This window comes from Anser anser (genome assembly GCF_964211835.1).
Source record: "Anser anser genome assembly, chromosome: 1".
Taxonomy (NCBI): domain Eukaryota; kingdom Metazoa; phylum Chordata; class Aves; order Anseriformes; family Anatidae; genus Anser; species Anser anser.
Genome location: NC_139720.1, coordinates 114,603,868 through 114,630,555, shown reverse-complemented (window position 1 = coordinate 114,630,555; position 26,688 = coordinate 114,603,868). Strand labels below are relative to the sequence as shown.

At 40.0% G+C, this 26,688-nt stretch overlaps 1 protein-coding gene across 2 annotated transcripts in view; it reads left to right on the top strand.

The window, feature by feature from the left end:
* The first annotated feature begins 1,212 nt into the window (after positions 1–1,212).
* Positions 1,213–26,688, top strand: part of HLCS (holocarboxylase synthetase) — a 126,659-nt gene continuing 101,183 nt past the window's right edge. The window contains exons 1-5 of one of the 2 annotated variants that reach the window (XM_083814025.1): positions 1,213–1,451; positions 3,756–3,908; positions 9,503–9,665; positions 12,411–13,369; positions 16,675–16,857. In XM_083814025.1, coding sequence (XP_083670151.1) covers positions 1,248–1,451; positions 3,756–3,908; positions 9,503–9,665; positions 12,411–13,369; positions 16,675–16,857 — 1,662 coding nt within the window. In that variant the 5' untranslated portion in view covers positions 1,213–1,247. Of the gene's footprint in view, positions 1,452–3,755; positions 3,909–5,120; positions 5,808–9,502; positions 9,666–12,410; positions 13,370–16,674; positions 16,858–26,688 lie in introns of those variants that run through there. The other variant, XM_083814026.1, reaches the window with a different exon arrangement.

Here is a 26,688-nt window from a genome sequence, read left to right as displayed (position 1 = left end):
ATAGCCACCAGGATCAGACTGCTATGTGTTCTTTTTATAGAACCCAATATTACCACTACACAAGACCTTTCACATAAAATATAAGAATTATTTAATAACTTTCATGCATAGACATGCCAGATGAGTAGCGGATACCTTGTGTAAGTTGTTTACTGCTTCTACCCTAGTGGCAAGTTGTGTCTGTAGCACACATGGCACATGCCCATCATACAGTTTTATTCCCCAATATACTCTTCACTCCTGGTTCAATGACCAGCCCCTCAGAACAGTGATTTCAGGTTTCTCATTTGGTGAATCCAATTGAATTAAACGAATTAAGTGAAATCAAACGTGTCAGTTCGTGCCTGCTTTGCCCTCTGGTGGCTATTAGTATGTACGGGATCTGATGTCCGGCGTTTTTCCTGTGTTTGTGACCGGAGACGCCGCTCCCATAAGGTGCAATGGACCCTGAAATAAGGTTGGGTGGCAAAGCAGAATCATTCCCGAGGAAGAGAAGACTCATTCAATGTTTCTGCATGGAAACTAGCAATAAATTTGGCTGTTATTTTGTCTACAGCGTATACTTTCATACAATTCATCCAACACACCTGATGGTTGAGGAAACATTTCTATAGCAGAAACACGAGTCTAGCCCTCTGAATTGCATCTATAGTGTAACGTGTGCACGGCAGAGCCCGTAATCCGCAATGCTAAACCACTAAATACTTGCTTTCACCTCAAAACATTGTTCGTGTGGACAGTGTTGACTTTGGAGAGCAGGAGCTGAATGATTCCTGGAGGAATTGGTTAAAATTGGTCAAAACGCCATCCCACAGGAATTTGGCAACAATCCACACCACGCAAAAATACAATCCAGGCTGTTATTTAATTTAACGTATTTAATTAGTTTCTTTTCCCTTGTTTCAAACGCAGTTCTGTCTTTCGGGCGGCACCGCATCCCCCCAACCGCCCCCCGAGGCCTCCCCTTGAGGCGTGAATCGCGAACGGCGTCGGTTCCGCTCCCCCCCATGGGGCCGTTAGGCCGTCGCCGCCATTTAAAAGGGGCGAGGCGGCAGGCCGGCAGCCAATCGGAGAGGCAGACGGAAGGGTGGGAGGGGGAGAGGGAGCCAATGGGGGTGGGCGTGGCTGGGGCGTGTCCGGGGGCGTGGCCCCGCCCGGCGGTTGCCGGCCGTTGGTGGCCGTTGGCGGGGCGGGGCGGTTGGAGGCGGGAGGGGAGGGAAGGAAGGCGGGGGGGGGCCGCGCCCGCCATGCTGATCACGCTGTGCTACCTCTACCTATGGGCGCGCTGGGGGCCTTGCTCGGCCGCGCTCATCCGGCGCACCGTGCGGCGCCTGCACCGCTCCCGCTGCTCCTTCACCTTCTGCTGCCGCTGCTGCCGCCGCGCCGCGCCGCCCGAGGAGCGCGTGTGCCTCAGGCTGGGGAACAAAGTCTTCTTCACGGACGAGGCGCAGGTAACCGAGGCGCGGGGACGGGGCGCTGCGCTGCGGGGCAAGGCGAGAGGGGCGGGGAGCGGCCGCGCCGGCAGCGGGCACCCCCCCCCCGGTTGCCGTGGCGACGGCTGAGCCACGGCAACCGGGGGGGGGGGCCCGCTGCCGGCGCGGCCGTCCCCTCCCCAGGCTAAAAAAATCACAAATAAATCATCAAATATCGCCTTTTTCTAACGAGCGGGTTGCGTCCCGCGTCAAAGAGGTGGTGGCAAGCTGAGAATCCCGGGAAAAGTTAACCGCTAGTTAATTGATGCTTTGTTAAAGCTCTCAAACCACTTCTCCTCGCTCCTGAAGGAGCTTCTCGCCCCTTCAAAATATGCACTGGAAGTTCTCCTAATCAAAATGTATTCGCCCCTTAAAAATATGCACTGAAAGTTCCCGGTTGCATACGACTCTGAGTCCCTGTGTGAGACGCCCGCCACCCTACACCTCGGTCGTGTGACACCCAAGGGCTCTGACCTAATGGCGTTACGGATAGGGGTGGCATCGTCCCCAGGCACTGTGAAGAGAAAAAAGGTTAATTCTCATGGTTTTTTGGCTTCTAGGAAGCTAGCTGAGCTAGTTTGGTTTCTAAGTAGGCGTAAGTGCCTCTGGGCTGCAGTCAGTAACTTCCTTAAGATAAGATAGCAGCGGTCGTAAATGGTAACCTGTCGAGTGTTGTTGTTTGATCTGTAGTCAAACTGGGCGCTTAAGGTAGTATAAAGCTTCATCAGTTCAGTTCACTTTCCTGTGGAAGGTAGCAGTGTTTGCTCTTGCAGCTTCCATGCTCTGTGAAGCTGGTCAGGCAGTCTAGCCTGTCTGTGTATCCCCTTTAATTTTAGTTCTTCAGGCAAGACTTAATATTGCACTGTTTCCATTTACATGTGGAGCGATGTATATACATGCAGCGTGTTCAAAGGCAACTCTTTCTTACATTCCTACCTAAAGTTACTGAAGGCATACAAAGCCTGTTTCTAGCACAGTGGTACTGAAATGACTATTTCTTTTGATGTTTGTCGCTTTTAAAATACGGCAGAAAAATACAGTTCAATGCAGTATCAGTGTAAAATTTGACATAAGATGATATGGGAACAGATTATTTATTGAGAAGTGTTGAGGTTCTTAATGCTGTTGTTTGGTATAGTGATGCCAGCTATTGAGCTTTATTTGCTCCTTAATGAGGATGAGTGAGGGAGCAATTTTTATAATTTAATGAAGAAAAGTGCTTGCCCAATGGTCTGCTAAGTGGATGGACTACCTTAAGGGGAAACTTCCTTTGAATGATTTATTTCTTTAAGTTTAGAGTTACATACTGAATGAATTATTTAGGTGCTAGTACATGAAGATTTAATAGTTTAAAAAGTACCCTCTCCTTTTATTTCAAATCATTTTTTAAGATCAGGAATTTGTCATAGTTCTTAGGAGGCTATACCTGGCAACAAAATATAACTGTCATTATATAACTGGCTTTAGGAAAGACATCCTAAAACTTTATAAGTTAGATAAATTGGGTATCCTAAAAATTAGACCCGTGTAATGTATGGTTCTTGGGTCATTTGTGGCTCATGGGCTGACTGCTCTTTGGGCAGGTGGGTGCCGAGGCAGTGTATATTGTTTGGCTGTGGGACAGAAGGTTTCCTGGAGGACTGTTACCCGACTAGAATGAAAGCCACCTGCAGTGCTAGCCAGGCAACGGCACTGGCGCTGTCCTGACTGCTCAGGCAGGCCATGCATTAAGACTGCTTTCTCAGCCCCTGCCAGGGAGCTGGCAGCACTCTTCCGCCATCAAGAACCAGAACCAAGGCAGCAGGGCCACGGGTTTGTGTAGTCAGGGGGGAAGACAGAAGGAAGGAGGAGGCAGGGTGGACTGTAGCTTGGATAGGAGAAGAGGATTGGGTCGAATGAAGGACGCTGCAGATGGCGGAGTCCAGTGGCAAACGGCCCACAAAAGTCATGGTGCCAATGGCACGGTCGTCATCAGTGGCCCACTCAGTTGTGTACTCCTGCGGCAATGCTGACAGCTGGAATCCAGATTGGCTTGAAAGCTTGGGTTGTCACTTTTTATTTTACTTTTGACATGTTCCTGCTTAATGATTCAGACCTTTTACCCCTTTTTGTCCTCATGGGAAGTTGTTTTCCTCATGGCAAGTTGTTTTCCTCATGGCATTACAGGGAGTGTTCATGTTAAGCTGAAGGGTCAGATTTGAATTTGGGCTGGGGATAATTTAGAAAAGAATTATTAAATCAGATGTTCCATATAGACTTATTTTTCTTTCCTGTTTCTTTCAGCTCCTTGATGATTTAAACAGATGGAGTCTACTTCTCATTTCTCCTTTTATTTATCCTGATAAATTACTAGAAGCAGAACATATAGCTTTTGTGACAGAAAGCATTTCAGCTCAGACAGATAACTTGCAGAAAGTACCTGTCTCTTCAAAAGAGGTAAGCAGTTCTCTTTGTTTCTTGCAAAGAAAGTGGTATGGAGAACTCATTTGGTAGGCATAACTCTGAAATGCTTCAAGGAAACAAATCAATGGCAGATAGATTTTGTACATTTACAATGTTTCTAGGAATAAAAATATAAGCTATTCATTAAACTTGATCACTTAATACTTTAGTTCTATTTTATACTTTAAATAAACCCATAGACATTTTCCTGAGTGGTTTATTTTTGTAGCACACTTCTCTGTCTGTGGACGGAAACTGCAGAATTCTGTCATGATTGGGTGAAGCATATATGGTTATGTATATTGAACAGGAAAAAACAGCTCGAGAGCTGTCATACTGAGGCAGATCAGAAGTCCACTTAGCTCAGTATGTCTCTGACACTAGCTGAAGCAAATGCCAAAGTAAAAATACACAAAGCAAGCATATGTTATGATTTCTGAAAAGCTCTTCATGTCTCAGACTGAGTGTAAAAAGTTGTAATTGAAATGGAAACCTCTCTTGGAAGCTTCCTTCCATTGTGATTTATAAATACAAGTTTGGCGTTATACATTTGGATAATTTTGTCAAAGTCTATAGAAGAAAGGCCCAAATCAATTCATTTCTTTTCTATAAAATGCAGTGAGGGAATGTCAGTACTTCTTGTTTGCAATCTTATAAATGGTGTTTGACCATTAATGAATAATACTGACAAAATGTTCTTGAGGCATCCAGAGATATAAATTAAACTAGTACTGAAATCCTTATGGCAAGCATACTTAGAAAATATTCACATCCTAGATGCTTAGAAATCCTAAAGTTCCTTCTCCTTTACTGTGCTGAAAGAGGAAAGACACAGATTTAAAAAATGATGTTCTAAAATCTGACTTACTGTGTGTATATATAGCATCTCTGAATGAATTATATATTAAAAGTAGTATTCAGACCCTATCAAAACTTACTGTGAACTTGAGACAACTTCTCTCTCCCCTAAATTTTGTTGTTCTACTAACTTTTTCCTCAGATGAGGAATTTTTGCTGCCCAGGTGTCTCAGCTTGGATGCAGGTCTGAAGGGGAAGAAAAGTTGTAAGTCAAAGCAAAAGATAAACTTAACTTTGAGGGAAGTAAAAGTCTTGATTGTGGTACAGGTTGCCTGAGATCCTTCCTAAGGCAGCCTGTTTTTGCATGTTGTACGCTCTCCTTAGTGAAAAGGACAGAATGGACCATACTGCCTACTGGAAAGAGAAGATATGGAAAGACAGGCATGCTAGGATATCTCTGGGGAGACAGTAGTAAAATGTCTGGCCTGATGACCAAGATAGACAGAGTCCTCTCTAATAAATAAGCTATTTTATGCTACGCTACAAGCTAGGGTCCCCATCTGAAGGGAGTCAACAAGGTGTCTTCCCAAACGGTCCCTACTCAGCACCCCACAGGACCATCTGTCATCCTCGCTTTCTGACATCAGCGTGCCAGGCCCTTTTTGTTGTTAAAGGAAACCAGTCACGTCCGCAAGTGGTGGTGGCTCATCAGCTCCCCTGGATGAAGAACATGCCTTTTCCAGGCAGCTTGTTCTGAGAGACGATCCAGAGCACTCACTGCTGGAGCGAACACTGAGAACAGAGTGGATGGTAAACAGACTTACCTAACTTCAGTACAGGAACAGAAGGACAGATCCGGAACGGGCACAAATCCAGATGTGTCTGCAATCCAATTTTTAGTACCTTCACCTTCCATGTAGGCCTCTGAACAGAGAACAGAGCATGCTTTTGGAACGTGGTAGTCTTTGCCCTCTAGAGGAATGATGTCCAGGTAAAGTGCCAGATCAGGCCAGATCATTATCTCCGTGCTACATCAGGCCAGATCATTATCTCCATGAAGATCGGACTGTGAGGACTAGAGGCACTGAAAGCTTGGTGAGTGCTCCGAGACCTTTTCTGCTGAAGCCTTCTGATCCTGGTCCAGCTCGCTTTGTATTTCCTTGGAGCATATAGGAAGTAGCCACATTAGCTATTTTGTTGATGTTTTTGTTGCCTTTGATATAAGTCCGAGGAATCATCCAGGTGGGTTCTGATCGTGGGAGATAAACTAGACAGGATGCCTGTTGTGCTCCCTACGTTGTCTCAGAGGCAACATGGTGTGCTGGGCCAACTCAAGGCTGAGGGAGTTGTTATTTTTTTTTCCTCTTTTATTTACTTATTTATTTATTTATTTATTTATTTTTCTTTCTCATAACAGAGGTCCACAAAAGCAACATCTGGGTTGAAGCTCTTTTGGGGTTTGTTATTAGGCAGAATTGTGGGTTGTGTTTTCTTTATCTTGTTGATTTTTTTTGCATTTTTTTAGAATGAAAAATGTTTGCATTATTTTTTGCTTTCTTTTATAGACATTAATAATAATGAATTTGATTTATCAAGCTCAAAAGCAATAGTCCAGACAAAAGACTGAAACTAAAGAGGAAAAGAACTGCTGTTTTATTTTGTTTATTATAGTTCTGTGTACATGTCACTTCACTAGAAGTGCTTTTAATTCTGCTACCTCTGGCAGCCAGCTGTCAACACAGACAGGGATTGTAAGAACAGATTGTTCCTGTGGCCTACAAGAATTTCTAGAGAGAAAAACTGTTCTTTATACAGCAATCGGTGATCTGTGACTGGTTTCTGCTGAAACTGGGGTGGATCTAGAAAGCAGGAGTATAAAGAAATTCTCATCTCTTAATAAGAGCTAGCCTTTCATTTTGTATTCTGACAGAATTTTGATGAAGAAGCAGAAAAGCTTGGCTGGTTTGAAAGTGCTTTCTGAGGACTTTTGTACATTGTGGATTGTTGCATGAGCAGGATTCCAGGTCATATGTCTTGGCAGCAGCCTAACTTTGTGAGGTTCTTTTGTGTATTTACTTTATTTGCACTAAACAGCAATAACTACTTTTTGTTGTTCCTTCTTATTCTGTCTAATGTTTTACTTGGTGCCATGAAAAATGGTAAAAGCCTCAATATATCCTCACAGTTTACAGGTGACATGGGTGTTAGCCGCTTGTGCCTGTTCTCTGGGTAAGAAAGGATATCTAAAGGATATCTTAAAAATGGTGCGAGTCTCTTACCTTCTACCACAGGGGGTAGCCCAAAGTCGTATGCTGAAGAAAAGAGAGAGGGTTATAGAAGACTTAAATTGAAGGACATGCAGAGAAGGAGAAGTGAGAAAGGTGAGAAAGGTTAGACAGTCTTAAGTGTCTAAGAATGGTTGACCTCTTGCTGAATTCCTGGGCAAAGAGACATGGCAGCTGCATAGCTCTTGGAAAAATTCTGGTCCAGAACGGTGGTATGTGCATGTGTCTACGATGTGGATTAGAAGAAGCACTTCTGGTCTTACAGAAAATCTGATATCAGAGAGCTCCATGCAGGTTGTGACTAAGCGTTTCATGTTTCATAGCCTGTCCTCTTCCCTGGGGTCTGACCTAAGACTTTTGTTATTATTCTGGTTGCCCCAGACATGATATCATGGATTTGGCTGGGATAGAGTTAATTTTCTATGTAGAGACTTGTATGATGCAGTGGTTTGGATTTTTGATGACAATAGTGGTGGTAACACATTGATGTTTCAGTTGTTGCAGAGCAGCTCTTACACAGAACCAAGGACTTTTCTGCTTCTCATGCTGCCCTGCCAATGAGGAGGCTGGGGGTGCTGGGGGGGACACAGCCAGGACAGCTGGCCCAAGCTGGCCAGAGGGATGTCCCATAAGACATGGTGTCATGCTCAGCAATAACAGCTGGGGGAAAGAGGGAGGAAGGGGGGAGGCATTTGGAGTGATGACGTTTGTCTTCCCAAGAAACACTAGGCGCGGTGAGCACCACTTTCCTGGAGGCGGCTGAATGTCTGCGTGCTGATGGGAAGTAGTGAACGAATTCCCTATTTGTTTTGCTTTTTTGCTTTTTTTTTTTGTGCAGCTTTTGCATTACCTAGTAAACTGTCTTTATCTCAACTCACAAGTTCTCACATTTTTACCTTTCTGATTCTCTCTCCCATCCCACCTGGGGAGAGAGAGAGTGGCACTTAGTTGCCTGCTAGGTTTAAAACACGGCACAGGGGAAGGGAGGCATTTCTGACTTCTCCATAGAGAATCTATCAGTGAAACTAGAGCTGCCAAAGTGTATGTTTTACATATACCTGGTAAGATTTTAGAGTGACAATGAATTTGGTTTTGGTCATATCCTCAGAATCATGAGAGAAAGTAACATGGCAGTAGTGTACTACTGACTGTAGGTCAGTCCTTTATGCTGTGAACGTCAATACAATGCTGTGGGAGTAGATAATCAATTTAACAAAAGAGGAGGAAGCCAGTATCATAAATGTATCATTACACATTAGCTACCAGCGATCACAAATTGCTAACAGTTAGCAGTAGGCTCTGAGAGTAATACCTCGTATGACTACAACTGGATACTTCCATTTCAGCTGTGGGTATTGCACCAATGGACTACACAGCTGGGAATCCCTTCCATCTGGAAAGTGACAGTGCTGTTCAGGACATCACTTAAGGCAGTCAGCTGGGGGTAATTCTGGCTGATTTGGTCACGAATTTCCACAGTGACAGTAGGGGGAATTCTGACTGATGCTCCAACTGCAGTGATACAAGTCTGTCAGGGTCTAGTATAGGTATCTTCCAGAAGCAGATGTTGTTTTTCTTCAGAACTGGTTGATACCCTTGTGCCCAGAAATATATCCTGGTACGGAGTCGTAGAGATGACCTTTCAGGTCCTAGAAGTAGAAACTCCAGGGGAGGTTTAGGTTGGCAATTAGGAGACATTTCTTCTCAGACAGAGCAGTCAGGCACTGGAATGGGTTGCCCAAGGGAGGTGGTAGAATCACTGCCCCTGGGGGTGTTTAAGGAAAAGTTGGACCTGGTACTTAGGGACATGGTTTAATGGGTGACATTGGTAGTAGGGGGATGGTTGGACCAGATGATCTTGGAGGTCTTCTCCAACCCTAATGATTCTATGATTCTATGAAATTCATTGTTATTGCTTTAACCAGTGAGTGGTCATTATGTCCAGGACCTGAGTGTTACATCTGTCATGAATTTGAGGGCTGGCTTTCACCAGCTGTGTGTTCTGGTGTGTCTGGTTTGAAGCTATTACTTGCGCTTGTATTTCAAAGTTTGAGTTTAACCTGCATGTTAAAGCATGCAGCTGACCCGGTGGTTTTAGAGTTAAACATGAAAGTTGTTTTCCAAGCCACTACAACTGTATAGTTTGGGATTCACAAACCTTCTCTAAGCAGCTGAACCCAAGTGTGTAATTTTCATAACGCCTTTCTGGAGAGCAGAATTTTTGATGTATATGAGCAACTTGAATCTTTTACGCTTACTTAATGCTTCTGATAAAATAATAAAATTATTTCTGGTACTTGAATTCCCCAGTTGTGTTTTTTTGGTTCGATAATGTCCCTTTGTTAGCTCTGCCTATTGCTGTGAGGCTTTTTAATAGCAGAATCCTTAGGGAAGGAAGGGAAGTTTTACTTGCAGTTCATCTCACAGAAGCATTATACTGTTGGTATTTTGATATTTTGCTGTATCATTTTCAGACTGAAAAACATGCATATGATTTATTCTTAGGTTGTGAAGTGGTCAGACTATTGTTCACCATTGGCCTATAAAGCTGGGGAACCTTATAAATTAATTGCTGAAGCAAGTGTAGATAATTTCAGTAACCTTGGAATAGCATTCATGGAAGACAGGCTTCAAATGGATAACGGAATGGTGCCACACAAGATTGTTTGTAAGTATTTTTGTAAACTGTTTTTAATGGTAAAACGTCTGTTTTATAGCTATTTTAGGACTGTATATATCATCTTCATACCTACATAAGTAAACATGCTTTTATTTTTGTGCAATGTTTTCTTCCTGTTGTCATTTTAGGCATTTCATCACTCTTGTACTGTCATATTTTATACTGAATACAGTCAAATATAGAGATTGTTGAAAAATTAGACAGCTTTTTGATTGAGTTTTTCTTTACAGAATGTGTTATGAATACAGCAACAAAAATAACAGAAAAATAGTTCAAAGATATTGGAATTAAAAAACATTATTTTTTATTCCTGTAATGCCTCATAAGCTACTGCCTATAATTATTAACCTTAGTACAATGATATCCTTGAGTACCCAAGATGGTATTTTCCCTTTTGCAAATATGCATGAAAGTATAAACATCACGATGGTGAAGTTGGAAAATACTGTCTCTGTAAATTTTGCCTGTTAGATTAACTGATCTATTTGCAAAAATTACAGAAGGTTTTAGTCAAATGTTTTCTTTTCAGTTTTGAAATGAAAGTATCTTCAAAGCTAAACACAGTTTGAGAACAATTGCTCTAAACTGAGCATCTTCATTCACTGAGAGAAGAGCTCACATACTTTCTGAACAGATGGAGAGAAATAACCAGGGGAAGGAGAATGTTGTCAGTGCTAATTGACTTTTGAGTTTTTGGTGGATGGTTTATTTCTTTTAGGAGGTAATTTTAATAATATCAAAGCTATTAGCAATTGTGTCCTCATTAGCTTAATAGCTTCAGCTAAGATAGGGAGGAAGTTAGGGCAAATCACACACAGATGACAAGTAGTGGTAGTGGTTCCATTTGTAATACTATACTTAAATGGAATTGTTGTCTGAGCTGTGGGAAGTCCAAGGTTCACCTCTCTTTCCTTCGTGAAAGCTGAACGTTTGTTTCCAGCATGGTTCTAATACGGACTGCACATTAGTACATTCTAGGGTATTCTGAAATGGTGGGCTCTCTGTGACTATATCCATTCTTTTTTCTTCAACAACAGTCTTGTTTCTTCTTCTCCAGTTGTGCCTTCTCATCTGTGTTGATAAAACTGTGGGGTCATGAGGTCACCTACAATAATACAGTGATTTGGGCTGCAAAGATCCCTCTATAGTCCCTTGCTCTCACTGTAAAATGAGAGAAAAAGCCTTTTTTTTTTCAACTGTTTTAAAAAAATGTAGATTATAGTGCACTGGCACATGCCAGGGAATGGCAAAATCAAGAACAACTACCTAGGGAGCGAGCTCGCAGGAATATGAGGAATATGCTGGCAAATATACCTGGCATGAAACTCAGTCTTCTCTTGGTGCTGTTTTGCAAAAATGTTTATGCATGCATGCAGGGGATAGAAGCTGGGATAGTTTCCCAAGAGTCACGGAGAGCCACTTTTCTGGCTCATTTTGCTTCAGGTACTATGTGCATGCTAAAACTGCTTCAAAAGAGACTGATGGAGTTTCTTGATGGAATAATATGCTGGTAGCTGTAAAATCCTTCTGGGGTCTGAAAACTCATACTTCAAATTTGCACTCTGAAGTAGGCAAAGGGATGTAGATTCAAGGGATTTCAAGTGTTCTTAAGTGAAGAAAGAATTGAATTTGGATCTGGTGTGTTGTGTGCCAGTTGACTGTTTTGTTAATCTGCTTTCTCACTGAATTTATATAAGAAATCACAAACAACAACTCAGTAAGTTTATTTGGCCTTGTGGGAGTGGAGGGGGATTCAGTCAAGTTTTGTGTGCTTTGATTTGAAATATTTCCATGGCTCAGAAGCTGAAAGAAATCATTTACCATATGAAGAGCAAATTTTCTCTCCTCTTTCTCAGTTTGCTCTACAAGTTTTAATAACAATAGGCATCATTGCCCTTCTTTTCTCATTTGTACTTGCCAGAAATTGTTTATCTCTGCATTTCCATTCGGGGGGGAAGGGAGAGTTTAAACATTCCAATTTGTTATGTTTTCCTTGGATTTTTAGCTCACGTCTTGCTGTGGCTGGTTATGTCTCCCTTTCTGCAGATTAGAAGCAATTCAGCAATTCAGATGTTTCTTCTCCCTTTCTTACTTGTGCAAAACTTTTTATTTTGCTGCATACAGCAATGCAAGAGACATAGTTCAGTGTTTCCATCTTACCCAATATCATCACTTGAATAGCTTATTTCAAAATAGTTTATTTCAAAATAACAGCAAGCAATTTTCCACCCTGCCCTCCTTAAGAGACCAGTATTTTTCCAAAGGTACTTCCCTTGCTTCATTTTGTACTTTTTTTAGTCATGGACAAAATAATATAAGCTGACAAGCCGATGCATTTATGTGAAAACTGCCTTCCATTCCTCCCGTAGACTACTGTTCTGTTAAGAACATGTCTGGATCACATACAGTAGCTGTCAGGTTTTATTTTTGTCCAAATATTTGTGTACTTCCAAAGAGCATTAGTGTTTATTTAAATGTTCCCTGTAAATGACAAGTGCTATGCCCTGTCAGACTTTCCTGAAACAAATAGTCATTAGAGTAAATAACATGTTATGAGTGCAAATTTTTAATATTCAAAGGGGTAGGGTTTAGTATGTCAAACTAGTGGAATTATTAGTATTCTAGATGATTTGTACAGAAATTAAACCTAGATCCTGCTGGCATGGTGATATTTGTTATAGATCTTTTAATATAATTTTATAACTCCTTTTTCTTATTATTTAACTCTTCCAGCTGTCCATTTACAGGAATCTACTCTGAAGGAGTTGACGCAGGTGGCACCATCTGTAAAAGAGACGAGTAGAAACAGTACACAGATGAATGAAGCAACTCCTACTGCTACTCTCGGGGCTACTGCTAAATCAAAGTTAGGAGTAGCTGAGTCTGTAGGACAAGGTGATCCAGAGGCAGAAGAGAAATCCAAGCTAGAGAAAGAAAGCGAGTATGAAGATGAATCCAACAGCCTATCTGACAAAGAGACAGGCTTTGGAGAGCATCATCACTTGCATCTTTCCAGCTGTCACGAATGTCTGCAGCTTGAAAACAGCACTATTGAATCTGTCAGATTTGCCTCTGCGGAAGACATTCCAGAACTTTCTGACCACTGCAATAGCAAACTGGAAGAGAATGGTGGTGATTGTCTGGCAACAGGAATAAAGAGAGTAAACCTTGCTGGAAAGCCCCCTAATGTATTGATTTATGTTGGTTCTGAAGCTGCAAAAGTGGAATTTGACTCAGTAAAATCAATCCTCCTGGAATGCATCGATGCAGACAACTACACCGTCTACCAGCTGCATGAGGAGCAGGTTCTGAAAGCTCCATGGATTGATAATGCACTGCTGTTGATCATTGCCACAGAGGAACCTATTTCTGACGAGAACCAAGAACAGTTTATGAAGTTTTTATCTAAGGGTGGAAAGATTCTAGGGTTTTCTTCCTCGTTTACATTTGGTGGTATACAAATAAAGAGAAAAGACAAACTGAAGAAGACTGTTCATGAATTAGTTGTCTCTAAAACTGACAGCACTGAAATGAAGTTAAACCTTTTGATCAGTGGCTGTATTTTTGAAGAAGTAAGGAAGGAAAGTAACAGCAAAGTGAAGCCATTGAGTCATTTAAATAATGCTGATAAAGATATAGTTATTGTTCATCTGCCTTATGGAGACAAAGGAGGAGAAGCCATTCTTTCTCAGGTACTGTTTATGCAAAAGCATCGATTTACACATTCCTACACAATGTTGTGGTATGCTAAAAAAAATCAATGGTTCTTTCTGTGTGTTCTTTGGGATGCTTTCAGGGGGCAAGTATGGATGGATGTCTTGGTGAATGTACAAGGACTCTGAACACAGAATGGTTTCTGCTTGATCCTATCCTTAAGGAAGGATAGAAAATGTCACTGCTTTTCCATTTCCTTGTCTCCACCATGTAGCCATGAATTTGTAGATCATGCATGATCACAATGGGTGGCAGAGGAGATAGCAGATATGCATAGTAAGGAAGCATCTTCAAGAGCAGAGCTATCCTTTTGTGCCTGCTGGAAGTTGCATGGTGACAAAGCTGTGCACTTTGCAGACTTTGGAAAATGGGAACAGGAAAAGCAGTGGTAGTGAAGGCAGAAGGGTTATAATGGCAACATAAAAATAGACTTCCGTACAAAAATGTGAATTATGGTGAAGTAGAAAGTCAGAGGAGGAAAGAAAATAAAACTCGCAAGAAACCTTAAAGAAGTCTCCTCCTAAGTTTTAAGGTTAAGGTAGACAACCCCTTTGGAAATCTGTGAGTAGTAAATGAGAAAGTCCTGGCCTCTATCATTGTTGCATACTGTATACCCCAAAACTGCTGTTCAATTTCTTGCTTGAACAAGTAACTATAATAAAGATTAGTCTGAATAGCCCTGGAATGCCACTGCTGATTTAGCTCTGCTGGTACTGTTTTGCTGATATTGTTACCCTTTTCTCAGTTCTGTTTGTAACTTAGTGCTGTGAATGAACTGAATGGTATCATGTTTTCTTTAGCAGTGTTCTGGCTACAGATAATTTCTAGACGGATGATAGGTTCATGGTGTTGGCCTTCTGCTCTTTCAGATTAAAAACAATGACAACAAAAACACAAACACTTTTATATGTCTGGAATGTGTTCTATTTACAATCAAAATTGAAACAAACTGAAAATTTAAATTAATTAACCTTTTTTGTTTTCTAGAGGTAGACAAGTACGTTTTCAATCAGTAATACATGCTTATAATTCTGTGGGGGGAGAGGAAAGGTCTGGTCATCTGGAAACATTTTTTTTTGTTTCCAGAGTCTTCCTTTGGCATTTAAACTTTTATATGTTTAACATTTTGCACCTAACAAGTAGCTCAGAGCACCTTGGGGGTGGAAGGGGAAAGGTGTACAAATGAGCCAAAATCTTGTTAGCTCCACTTAAGAATAATAACATCCCAGCAAAAAGGTTCCTCTTCAGCATTAAGGTATTGTGATTGCTGTTTAAAAAACAAACAACAACAACCACATAAACAGAACCCCACCCCTTCTGAAAATGTGATAGTTAAGTTGAAGTGTTCATTTTTTTTTTGTTGCTGTTACTCTCTGTCTTCCTGGAGGAGGTGTGAGGAACCTTCCATGGCTGTGTTAAATGTAAATGTTTGCCACTGACTACTGAAATCTTCAGGTAGTTGGCTAACGTTTTGAGTGATAGAAGGGATGATAAGATGTACCACTAAATTTAGAAAATAAGTCTGTGTCTTGGGAGTGTATAGTCTGTGCTATTTAAGTGGGAGAGATTTAAAATGAGCATGAAGATAACTTGCACAATTTGTTAGCCTCAGCAGGAGCAGAGAGAAATGTGGTTGTTGTTGTTTTTGTTTTGCTTGTTTAGTTTTTAGCAGGGCTGTTCCCAACTGTATTACTTGCCTTACTCTGTCGTTGCTTTCAAGCAGCACATTGAGAAAAGCAGAGCAAGATTTATTTACCAGTATTTAAGTAGATGATGGAGATAGATGGAAATAGATGGAGATGTAGCTGAACAAACTTTATGGAAGGTTCTAGGAGATATTTTTACCAATATTTTAGTTATAGGAGAGCTATCTCAGCAGCCCAAACCACTCAGATGTAACTGCTTACATGTCAGGTAGCATGCACTTTTTTTAGCAATTACTCAATTCAGAAATATTCATCGCATTTCTGAGAAGTGTTTTTGTCTCTCATCAGGTTATCAGATTAAATCTGCTAGTGTTTTTGGACACTAGTACATGTAGTAACATGTTTATAGCTTTTTGTTGGAAGTTTTGCCACCCATGTGCTCTATACTCCTACTAGAAAATTGATTAGATACTGTTGCTATCCATTTCTGCAAGTTCCATGGTAAAACCTGCTTTGCTGTACCGTTTAAATTGATCCTTCTGCTGTAATAAAACTTAATACTGCAGAGGTTTTCCCCAGAAAAAGGGCATTATAGTGTAGCTTCAAAAATCAGATTAAAAGGATTAGAGTGTCATTTTATAATTTTAAATGACTTCCAGTCTGGATTTGAAAAGCCTTATTGTTTTCTCTTCAGGGGGTTGACAGTGACATCAGCCATTAAATATTCTGTCACAGACTAGTTGTTTCCCTTTTTCTGTGCTCTTCTGTTGTCCATATCTGTCCCCTCCTACCTTCAGCAGACTTCTCTGAATTCTGGTAAAGTAGATCATCTATAAAAGAGGAAGAACATCGTTAAAATGTGCAAAGTGGGAGACGAGCACAAATAACAGCTTGTGATTTTCATTAAATGAATGTGCATATAGCAGAATGCTAAAGCTTCTAAATATTTTGAAACAGGAAAAAAAAAGGCCTAGAAGGGATTTTTTAATGCATATCATTTCTACTTTTAAAGATCTTCTTCAGCTGGAGATGTGATTCTCTACAAAGTGGTGTTGTAGGGTTTTTAGCTGACTTCCAGACACATTTCCTTAACTGTGCTGATGGCAACTTAATTTGTGTGACACGGTAAGGATTTGCTCAGGCTGAATTCCTCTGATCTTGTGCAACGTCTGATAAAGGTCTTTCAATATTAATGCAATTATTCTCTTGTACAAGCTGGAATGTGACCAGTATTGGTGTTGGTTGTAGGGTGCTAACAGACATAAAATGCCCCAGAAGAAGTTTAAATTAGTGAATACTTACAGATTTGAACAAGTCCTCCAGGAGAATGTCGGTTTATTTAGAAGGGATATTTTATGTAGTTTTCGAGAAAATTGTTGCTTGCTGGCAACTGTGGTCTCTGAGCTGACACCTATAAATGTATAGGTATTCGCTCCTTTATTAGGATGATAAAGCTCTACATGTAGGTATGATGAAAGCATAAGACTTTTAAATGACACTTGTCGTGCTGGATAGTTCAGCAACCAGAGTCAAGACAGAGCTGCTTTTGGAACTCCTGTGCCCATCTCTCTGTCACTCTAAAATGTGTAATACCAGTAAAATGGTTTTTGAAGTTTTCTTTGCACATATCCTGCCAGGTGCACTTGGAACTGGATATCAGTTCTGTGGATTTCCAAACTGAAGAGGATTTTAATTTGCTTAAGATGAGCAACACCAAGAGATATGAAGTTCTCAAGGAGATCCTGGTATCACTTGGCCTGAGTTGTGAATTAAGTGAAATTCCTCCTTTAACGCCTATTTACCTTCTCTCTTCTGATGAGGTAAGGCTTCTACGTACATTTCAGTTGATTGAGATTTACCCTACAAGACAAATTCAGTGTTCAGTTGAATACAGCTTGTTTCTTATGTAGTGTTTTTGTTTGGAGAGCTTTGCATGTATATTACAAGTAAACAGGAGGCTTAATTTCTACTTCATCACTATTTTGTTACCTGATAATAGTAGCTTTGAATTTAACAATGAGGAACTTTCGTAGGGTTAACTATTTACTATACTTCTTAAGAATTTTTGTGCTTATTTACATACTTCTGCAATATCAAACCATAAGCTTGTGGTAAAGTACAGAAAGAACTGATTTATAAGACAGGATTTATTTTTGCTTAAAAGCAGGTAGAAAGTGTGTTTCATCTTTTGTTCGCAGCCTATACAGAAAATTACGGAAAATGATAGGGCAGACCAAAACTGAAAGACCAGAGTGAATGGGAAAGGGTGTGTAATTAGACAATGAAGAGCTTTATTCCTGAGGATGTTCTGGTATTTGTTGGAAACAGAACAGTTCCTTATAATTCAAACAGTTAGCTGACTGTATAGTACTTTTCAGTTTGAGACACTGCTATGAAGAACTGTGAAGAAAATATAAAGCAGTAACTTTAACTTATTTTTCCTTTTTTTTATTTATTTTTTGAATACAACTTCAAGCACAGGAGACCCATATTGTATTGATCTGAAGGGGTAAAGCAATAAGTGATTGAAAAGCAATATAGGCTACTCATGATCACCGAGGTGTTTGTTTTCCAGTGCATTTAGCACTGTTGCGTCTTACTCCTAGCATGCTTATCTGATTCCTGCTCCTTTTCTATGCCACCCTTACATTAGCACAGAAAAGAGATGTCTGTCTTTAGCTCCTCCTTGGATGCCTCTTTCCATCATATAGCCAAACATCCTTGTTTGGTTACAGTATCAATCAGTGAACAAAGGGACATACTACAGCTGAATGTTTTCATATGACTTGGATGGTGTTTGAGATTTAGATTGTACTTTCCAAACACAGTACAGGCTCATTAATCCTTAAACTGCCTGAAAGGTGGGTATGGTAGTCATTACGTTCCTTATAGATGGAAAAATATGTGATGTGTCACATTATTCATTGTGTGGCAGGCAGGTCAACAGCAGATCCAGACAAATTCATAATTGCATAAGCCAGTTCTTTTCCAGGTCTCTTCAATGAATTCCATTTGCCCCTATGAATCTGAATGAGTTCAGCTTCTCTTGAGTAGTCCTTCACAGTTGACGATTCCATCATTGTTTCCTGCCTCTTCCTTTCCCAGATCATGCTGGTGCACATTGATGTTTGGGTGCAGTTGCCTCTGAAGACCAATGCAAAAAAGGCATTGAGTACTTCAGCTTTTTCTGCATTGTCTGTTGCTAGGTTGTCTTCCCCGTATGTCAGTGCACCAGTGTTTTCCCTGAACAACTTTTGGGAACGTGCGAATCTGTGGTACCCCTTCTTGTTACCCCTACTGTCCAGCACTAAATTAACTCTTGGTGGGTATTTACCATCCTGAGTTTTGTCTGTAGATACCCAGATTATGTTTTTATATACTTCTCTTATTGCTTGTCCATGTTTCCACTGTGCACATGTTCTTTTTATGCGTTAGTTCATCAAAAAGCTCCCTGCTTAGCCAATCAGGTCTGGTCTTCCTGCATAGCAGAATGGTTCAGAATAGACAAGTTCTCTATAAGTTTACTTTACAGATCGGTTGTACAACCTGGGTACCCTTTCCTTTGTGGTTGTTTTCCAAGGAATCCTAATGAGCAATTCCTTAAATAAGCTGGAGTCCATTTTCCCGGGATGGAACTCTGCTGCTTACCTTTCCAGCCTTCCTCCAAGCCATCGATTCTCATGGTTGGTGCAGCCAGTGCTTCTGTCTGTGACCAGATTTAAAACAAGTTCTTCTCTGTCTGTCAGTGGTAAACTCAAAATAATCAGCTATCTGTTTGTGTGGCAGACAAAAACAAAACTAAAACTCAATCAACATTTCTGACTAATATTAAATACGCTGTATACAGAAGACTTGGAGGTTATCGATCTCATACTTTTTTTGTGCTTTTTCTCCTTCGTTCTTTGTTGTGAGTATTGATCTTTCCCATGCACTTGCAGTTTTCAAACAATCATACTGTGTTATAAAAAAGTTAGCTAATTCTGTCCAAACTTGCCATCTAGTGGCATATTACAGGTTGCAGGCCATTAAAGATATTTTTAAAGTGTATACTGTATAGTTAAATCTTATATCAAGATTGTGGAAAAACATTTTAAAAACAGTATTTTTTAAACTGTAGTTTTTCAGCACTCATATGTGTAGTCATTGTTTCAATGTTTTTCACTTTGGCTATGACATACTTCCTGAATATTGTATGAAAGGAAGTTGCCACTTGTGTGTATGAGCTACAGTTAATAATAAAGCGGTAGCATATTAAAATACGTAAGGAATATGTCATACTTGAGCTTTCTAGCAAGTTATTTATTTTTCTACATACATTCTGTTTTACATGTTTTCTAACTTTTCCTAGAGAGCAAGAAGATACCATGAAATCTATCTGGTAGGTGAATAATTTCAGAAATATGTAAATGAGTTTCAGATCACAGTGTATTCCATGAGTACTGGAAATGGAGATGAAGGAAACTGTCTTGCTAGCTTTATTATTCTTGAATTTCAATCTATTTATTGTCACTATTTGTAGAAAGAGCTTTCCCTGTACAAGTCTCTGGGATGTATCAGAGAGTACATCCTGAGAGATTAAGCAATTTACGTTCATTGAGAACAAAGGATTTTTGGATGATTTTCCACTCTGGAATAAGAAATGCCGTGATGAGTCAACTGATGATCAATCAATCCTAATGTCCTCTTAGCAGTTGCCAGTAGTGGATACTTAGGGGAAAACAGAAGAATGGCAAGTGTTCTTCTTTCTAAGAGCTGGCAGTTCATTGGCTTCCTGCCTGCCTTCCTGCCTGCCTTCCTTTCTGGAAGTCGCATCTGTACCACTATGTTTAAAAACCACTGGTAACACCTAACCTCGTCAGAGTTTTCTATTCATTTTAGAAACTATAAGCTCCTTTTTCTTATGTGTGAGAAATAATTGATTATGCTCTGCATTTTCTACTTCATTAAGAAAAAAATGTAGGTGTTTGTCCTTTTTAATTCTTTGAACTTAAAGTGCTAGTTTGCTTAGTTTTTTTTCTTTCTGTAGGCTTCAATTTGCAGTAGATCTGTTTCCTGTTCTGTGTGATTTCCTTGATTTGTCCTCCCCACTCCCTTTCTTCCTTTATCACTTCACAGCTTCCATCAGACAAATTTCCTGCTATGTTGTGAACTTTATATAAAATGTATTCAACTTTATTGAATGAGTAAGTATCTTCTCTTGTGTTTTCCTCAGCCTAAAATTCCTGAACAATCTATGTCTTTCTACATTATTATTGCAATGCTATTAATGGTCCCATCCATATTAGGCTAACTGTTACAAACTTGATTACGAATTAAGACTTAAAGTTCTTCTTGTCTGCTCTCTAGGTCTTAGAAGGTACCTTTTGTAATAAAACTTTCATCTGCTTGTGAGGGGGAGAGGTTGGAATTATTGTTATTTTTCTCCCTAGGGTTTGTATATTGAAATTTAGTTTGTAGTTCATATGGTTATCAAACACCTTAAAATCAGTCTTATTACATAGATTTAAAAAAGCTATCCAAATATCAACAGAACTGCCATTAGCTTTCTGAAAAAAATGTCAAACTAGAAAATATAATTTATTCAATTCTTGTGTGTGTCACTTTTCAGGTAATCTGACTGCTGTGATTGATTTCCATATCTCAAGGATTATCAGTTTTATTCTTTTTTTCCTCTGTGTTTCTTTCATTTACATGGCTTTTTCCAAAAATGGCCAGAGGCTCTACCAGTCTGAGATTGAAATTCTGGTAACATTGTAGCTTTGAATTAAAGTAAAAGCTCTAATACTTGAATAATGGATGACATTGTCCATCTGTTTAGAGGTCTATATCTTAGCATGTGGAATTATGCTAGTCAAATCGTCAGCTAGTGCTGGCTGCTGTTGGTGTTGAATGATTTCTGTGACAGCGTGCACATTTTATTCCTGATCTCCTTTCTTGTAAATAGAGTACAGGGTAATGGGCCTGGAAAGTAACAGCACTTGAGGCAACTCTTTCATCACAAGATTTTTTGCACTAAGGCTTGCAAGTATGGTTTACTTCAGATACACACATATGGACATTTTTAAATTCAATTAACTAGGGAAAAAACATATTGATACTGTGCTACAGCAACAATGAAGGCAGTGTTTGAAGCAAAAGTAGTGTAGTATGAAAGGCAGGTTACTTGGTGGCTAAAAGTTCAGTTAAATCTGCACAAATTGCTGTTCTTAAAAGTCATTTTAATGAAAAGTATTGATATTGAAACACAGAACTTTTCGTTTCCTCTCTCCTTGATATGGTGTTAAGCAGACTGTAGACTTGTGCATTGCTGTAAAAAGAAAATTATATGTCACTGTGGTGCTGGGTGAAATCAAAGTGTTGAAACAAATGGTGATCAGTGTATGCCTGTTGTCTGGCACCCATATGTTCGGTGGCAGCTTCAAGCATAGAGATCTGATTTTTTCTGCAGCTTTGCCTTTAAACACTCAAATATTTACTCTTTCACATTGCCATCTTAAAGGATAATTTTTCAGACATAAAGGCTAGGATTGTATTTTATTGCTCTAAATTTCAGCATAACGTATTCTGGGTTTCACGGAAACTTGAAACAAGAATTCACTCCTTGAAGAATGAGAAAGATTTGTCAGAATAGTGATTATTTCCATTAGGAAGTACATTACTCCCATACGTTTGCTCATATGAAGCTTTTTAAACTTGACTAGTAACTCAGGGTGTGTTATGCTGAGTGACTTTTTTCAGTATCTTCAAACGGATGGCAGCCAAACGATGAGATAGATATAATCAGTCTTCATTGGTTTGGCTGAGCTAGTAACCATCTTTTAAACAGTATGTTCTTCCAGAATAATAAATAGTCAATACAAGCACATTGCCTGAAGTTTGAAGTTGGGGATTTTAACTTTTGTTTACTGGAGACAGAGAGAATAATTTAACATCTCTTGAATTTCAAACCTTCTTTTAAAGGACACCTTCAGGTAGACAATGCCATGCTGAAAAGAATAATGCAAGACAAAGATGACTTTGTGTATCTGACTAACTCAGGTACTTCATAGCAGAACCACTTAGACCAATTTTACATCTTGGGCTGTAGTCTTAAGTTGTGATTCTGTGGTGCCATCGGCTGTTTTGAAATTCCAAGTCCATTATGTCAGCAAAGAGAGTATGAAGTTACTTTATCCTGAATAAATCTTTCTTTGAGGATGGGAAATTTGAACTCTTAGCTAACACTATAATGAACCTAGATTTCAGGGTACATTTTGGGACAATTGTTTCTGAAATATTTCCATATATGTCAGTACTTATTGTAGAACTTGAGATTCAACTGCAAAACTGCACAGTTTTATAAAAAAAAATCCAGTGCTAAAGTGAGGGATGGTTATGCTAAAATTCAAAATATTGATTTTGATTGTTATCCAATCTTTTTATTCACATCTAGAAAATAAGAAGCCTGCTTATTCTTTCCTACCGTCCTTAAAGTGTAGCTTCATTACTGCCTTTTAGCCAGTAGGACAAAAACCAGGAGCCCTTTGAAAGTATTTATTCCAGAAAGGAAATTTGCTCCTTTCTTTAGTTCAGCAGTAATCTGAGAGATGAGAAAAACATTGAATGAAACACATGCTTTTGTGAGGTATCTGAAAGATCCTGCTGATCACTGATGAATAGTCTGTGTCCAAAGTATTTTACTTTTGTTAATGTATCATTTCAATTGATCAGTGAATTATTGCCAGATAACTTGGCAGTACATGAGAAACAAAACAAAAACAGACAAACAAAAAAAACCACCACCACCACCAACAAAAAACACACCAATAACGAAACCCTGTCATGTAGATGCGGCAGTGTAAATGCAGCTGTATCAGTGAAATGTCTATTTGCTGGAATAACTTATTCTTTTTGGGAAACTGCTTAGGCAAAACAGTGCATCTGGCAAACCATTTGCATCCTGACAGGTAGGTTTTTGTTTGTTTTCCTTTCTCAGGTGGCTTTCTGAAGAATTTATATGTGAAATTTAACACCAGGATTGATAACAGTACTATCAATTCAAACATACTTGTAACTTAACTTCATGTGTTTAATTTTTTTCTGTAATAAATTCAGTCAAAGTTATTTGTTGGCTTGCAAAATTTGAGTTACATGTGTATGGGGGGGTGGGTTTGCTTTTGTTTGTTTTATATTCCTCCACTTATTCCTCAAATTAACTGTGTTTCTTTATAACAAACCCAAACTATTTCAGTGTTACTGTCATTCATTTAAAAACTGTGGGTATCAATATGAGATTCTAATAATAGTCCCCAATTCTGGTGTTGTTTTTATATGGTTCTGAACAGAATGACCCTCTAAGAGGGCTGTTTGGGACCCTCTCTTGCTTTGGCACTTCGGATCTCTGTTGGACAGAGGAATATAGGAAGCCATTCATCTGAAAACTAATTTTACCCTGACTGAGGCGTAAGCCTCTGCAAATTCCTGGTTTACAGAATCTTAGGATGGCTGAGGTGGGAAGGACCCCTGGAGGCCACCTGCTCCAAGCCCTGCCCAAGCAGGGCCACCCAGAGCAGGCTGCCCAGGGCCAGGCCCAGGCGGCTTTTGGAGATCCCCAAGGAGGAGCCCCCACAGCTCTCTGGGCAGCCTGTGCCAGGGCTCCTCACCCGCACAGCACAGAAGTGCTGCATGGTGCTCAGGGGGAGCCTCCTAGGTCTACTAATAAAGAAGTGAGAAGCTTGCCAGCTCCATTCTCTGCAGGTTCACCTTGGAAAAAAGCAAGTCTCGGAACTGCTTGGCATTTGTAGGGCTTTTTGGGCACCTTCCCCATGATAGTGCTGGGCATAGGACTCAAAGGCATGGTGGCATACATCGTAGAGGTTTAAGCTGGTATGGTTTTTACTTCATATTTGTGGATGGCTAAAAGAATGATTATGGTCAGTTACTGTGGCTCGCCAAGCACAAGATAATGTCTTAATCTGCGGTAACTTGATAGCATAATTGTGAGGAGGGATGCTCTTCTGTTTTCTGTGCTTTCCCTCTCTAGCATACAGAAGGAGCGATGAACTGTGGGACTTGAAGACAGGTGTAGCACTAATGAGGAGAGGAGAAGGAAATCTGTGGATGGGAACCAAGGTACTGCTTCTTGTATCTCAGAGAACAGGAGATTTGTAAAACCTGTAATAAAGGAGTAAGATGGGCAGAGATGAAATAAGGACTTTGTGTCTTTCTCTATTTTCCTCTGTATTCTGTTATTCTGTATACCCGTAATTAGGATAGTTTCCTATTACAGATCAGCCAGTTCTTCAGTAAAATTTTTAAACTTTTGAGTTCCAACTATTCAGCAGAGAGAGAAAAACTTAAATGAAGTTGAGTTTCTACAGTAAACTTTGTGTCATACAGTCCAGGGCAGGATGCTTTTCAAAGCTAGTTGTATGCCAAGGCATTCTGTCAGTCTTTCCTGGCAATAAAGAGATGTTAGTGGGGTTCCCAGTCTGCTTAAACCTAGCTGTGACAGAAACACCCACCCTGTTCTTGTCACCTCCCTGCTGGCAGGCCAAGAAGTAGTAATGAGGCAGGAACTTGTGAGGGACTGAGAGTGTTGCTGTGACAGGAGGAAGGGGTTGTCACAGGGGAGGTGAGATAAAGGAGCTTGGGAATACAGTGGCAGAGTGATACTCTCTAAGTATAACAGCAGTAGGTAATTTTATGGGGTGCAGCAATGACTTCAAGAGTAATGGGTAGCTTTAGATTTGCTGTCTGACACCTGTATTCTTCCCCACAGCTGAAAGAGGTGATGGGAGCATGACAAGGGAAGGGAAGCAGCATGCTACTGTCGCAGAAAGAACATCAGTGGACTTTCTTCTTCCTCTCCTAACACCTAACAGCCCCACACAAATCAGGGAGGGGGACAGGGAAGGGGCAATGCTTTCCGAATTTTCAGGTCTCTGCTGCTGGCTGGTCTTTCCAGTGGCCTTTTCAGTCTCATTGTCTGGGAACAGGAGCAATCCTCTGTCTCCAGAGGTTGAAGAGAATGTATTTTCTTGGCTCTCCTCAGATGAAAAGAGCTTGTTTCAATCAGTGAGGGTTATTATACTGACATCTTGCCTTGAAAAGTTATTTTATTTTATGCTGAAAAATAAACTTTCACCTCTGCTGATGAGAAGCATTTAGCTGATGCTGTTGAGAAAGAGAGAGAAAGCATGGGAGGTGTCTGTTATGAAGGGGCGTTGGACAAAAAGACAACGAGGGGTACTACACTTAAGCTCAGACACAATTACAAGAAACTGGGATTTCATGGCTCTGTTTAGACACTTCATTTTTAGCTAGTCTTAAAGTCCAAAAGACTAAGAAACTATAAATGTCTTTTTTTTTTTTACTAACTTTTGAGACAAAATTTAAATATGCAATAGAAAGTCCTTTTCCTATTTGCAGACTAGTCAAGGCTTGAGTTCTTACTGATAACTGAGTTTGCTTCTGCTGGCTTCTGGAAGTGTCAGAAGGCTAAATTATTTCTCAATTACTTATTCACTCATACATGTTTTTTCAAGCTCAGTATGGATCTCTTTATTGAAAAAAGGCTGGCATACTGCGGGTATTTTCAGTGAATTCACTAGGGATCAGGCTGTCTAGCAGTGTGAGATTCCAGTATCGATCAGCATCCCTGCACAGCTGAGCTTTAGCAGTGTTGGCATTACATTAAAATCACCAGGAATCCATATTGCTCTGAAAACCTGGAAGCAGTTGAGGCTTTTTATGCAGCTTTTTGAGTGAGGGAAGGTACCTAACCGCTAGGGGTCACTTATTAGCTGGATTTAGGAAACTCATAGTAAAACCAAAAATATGGAAGGGATGGAAAATATTATTGCACATTGTGTTGTGTATAGACTTTAGTTAAAAATCTTTGTGTGTTTGTAGCAACTGGCCTGTATAGCATTCCCTCAATTTTCAAACTGCTTTGTAAATTTCACAAGATCAATGATAAGTAGCGTCAACATACTGTAAAACCTTTTCAATTAAAAAATCTTGATGAGAGACGAGGGGGACTCCAAACGTGGCACCAAGTAATTCCAGGTGGTTGCTTTCTAAAGCTATCCTTTGCCTTTCTGCGATTTATCTTCAGGGAATACTTACTATGTATTGCTTGGGAAAAAAAAATGGCAAACATTCCCTTTATTTTATACTTCTCTAGTTAAAAACGTGGGTTTTTTTCTTTTTTTTTCTTTTTTGGTCTTACATGATAGCAGCACGCATGCTGTTTATGTTAATCTACAGTGAATCACATTTGTAGGCACAAAATAGTGAATGGCATACAGTTTGTAAACAAGTTTTGACTATGTATTGAGTCAATAAATGGTTTGGCCGATCATTTGGAAAATGCGAGAAGCTTTGAGGAATGAAAGGAAATACCTTGTTTACAGCAGTATCCATAAAAGGGTTCTTTATGCTGCTGTAAGAACTGAAAGTTAGTGCTTTTGTACCAAGTAGCAGTTAATCGTATTGTACAACTAGTTCTGTTATGAAATTGTTGTGTGCTGGCATCTGAGCAAAGTACAACTTATTGAAGCCTATTCTGTCGTGTTTCAACAGTTGCTTCATTCAAGTCAACGTGCATGATACTTCACAACCATTTTCTTCAATAGGCGTGTACTTTTGGTGCTGTATAGAACGGAGAA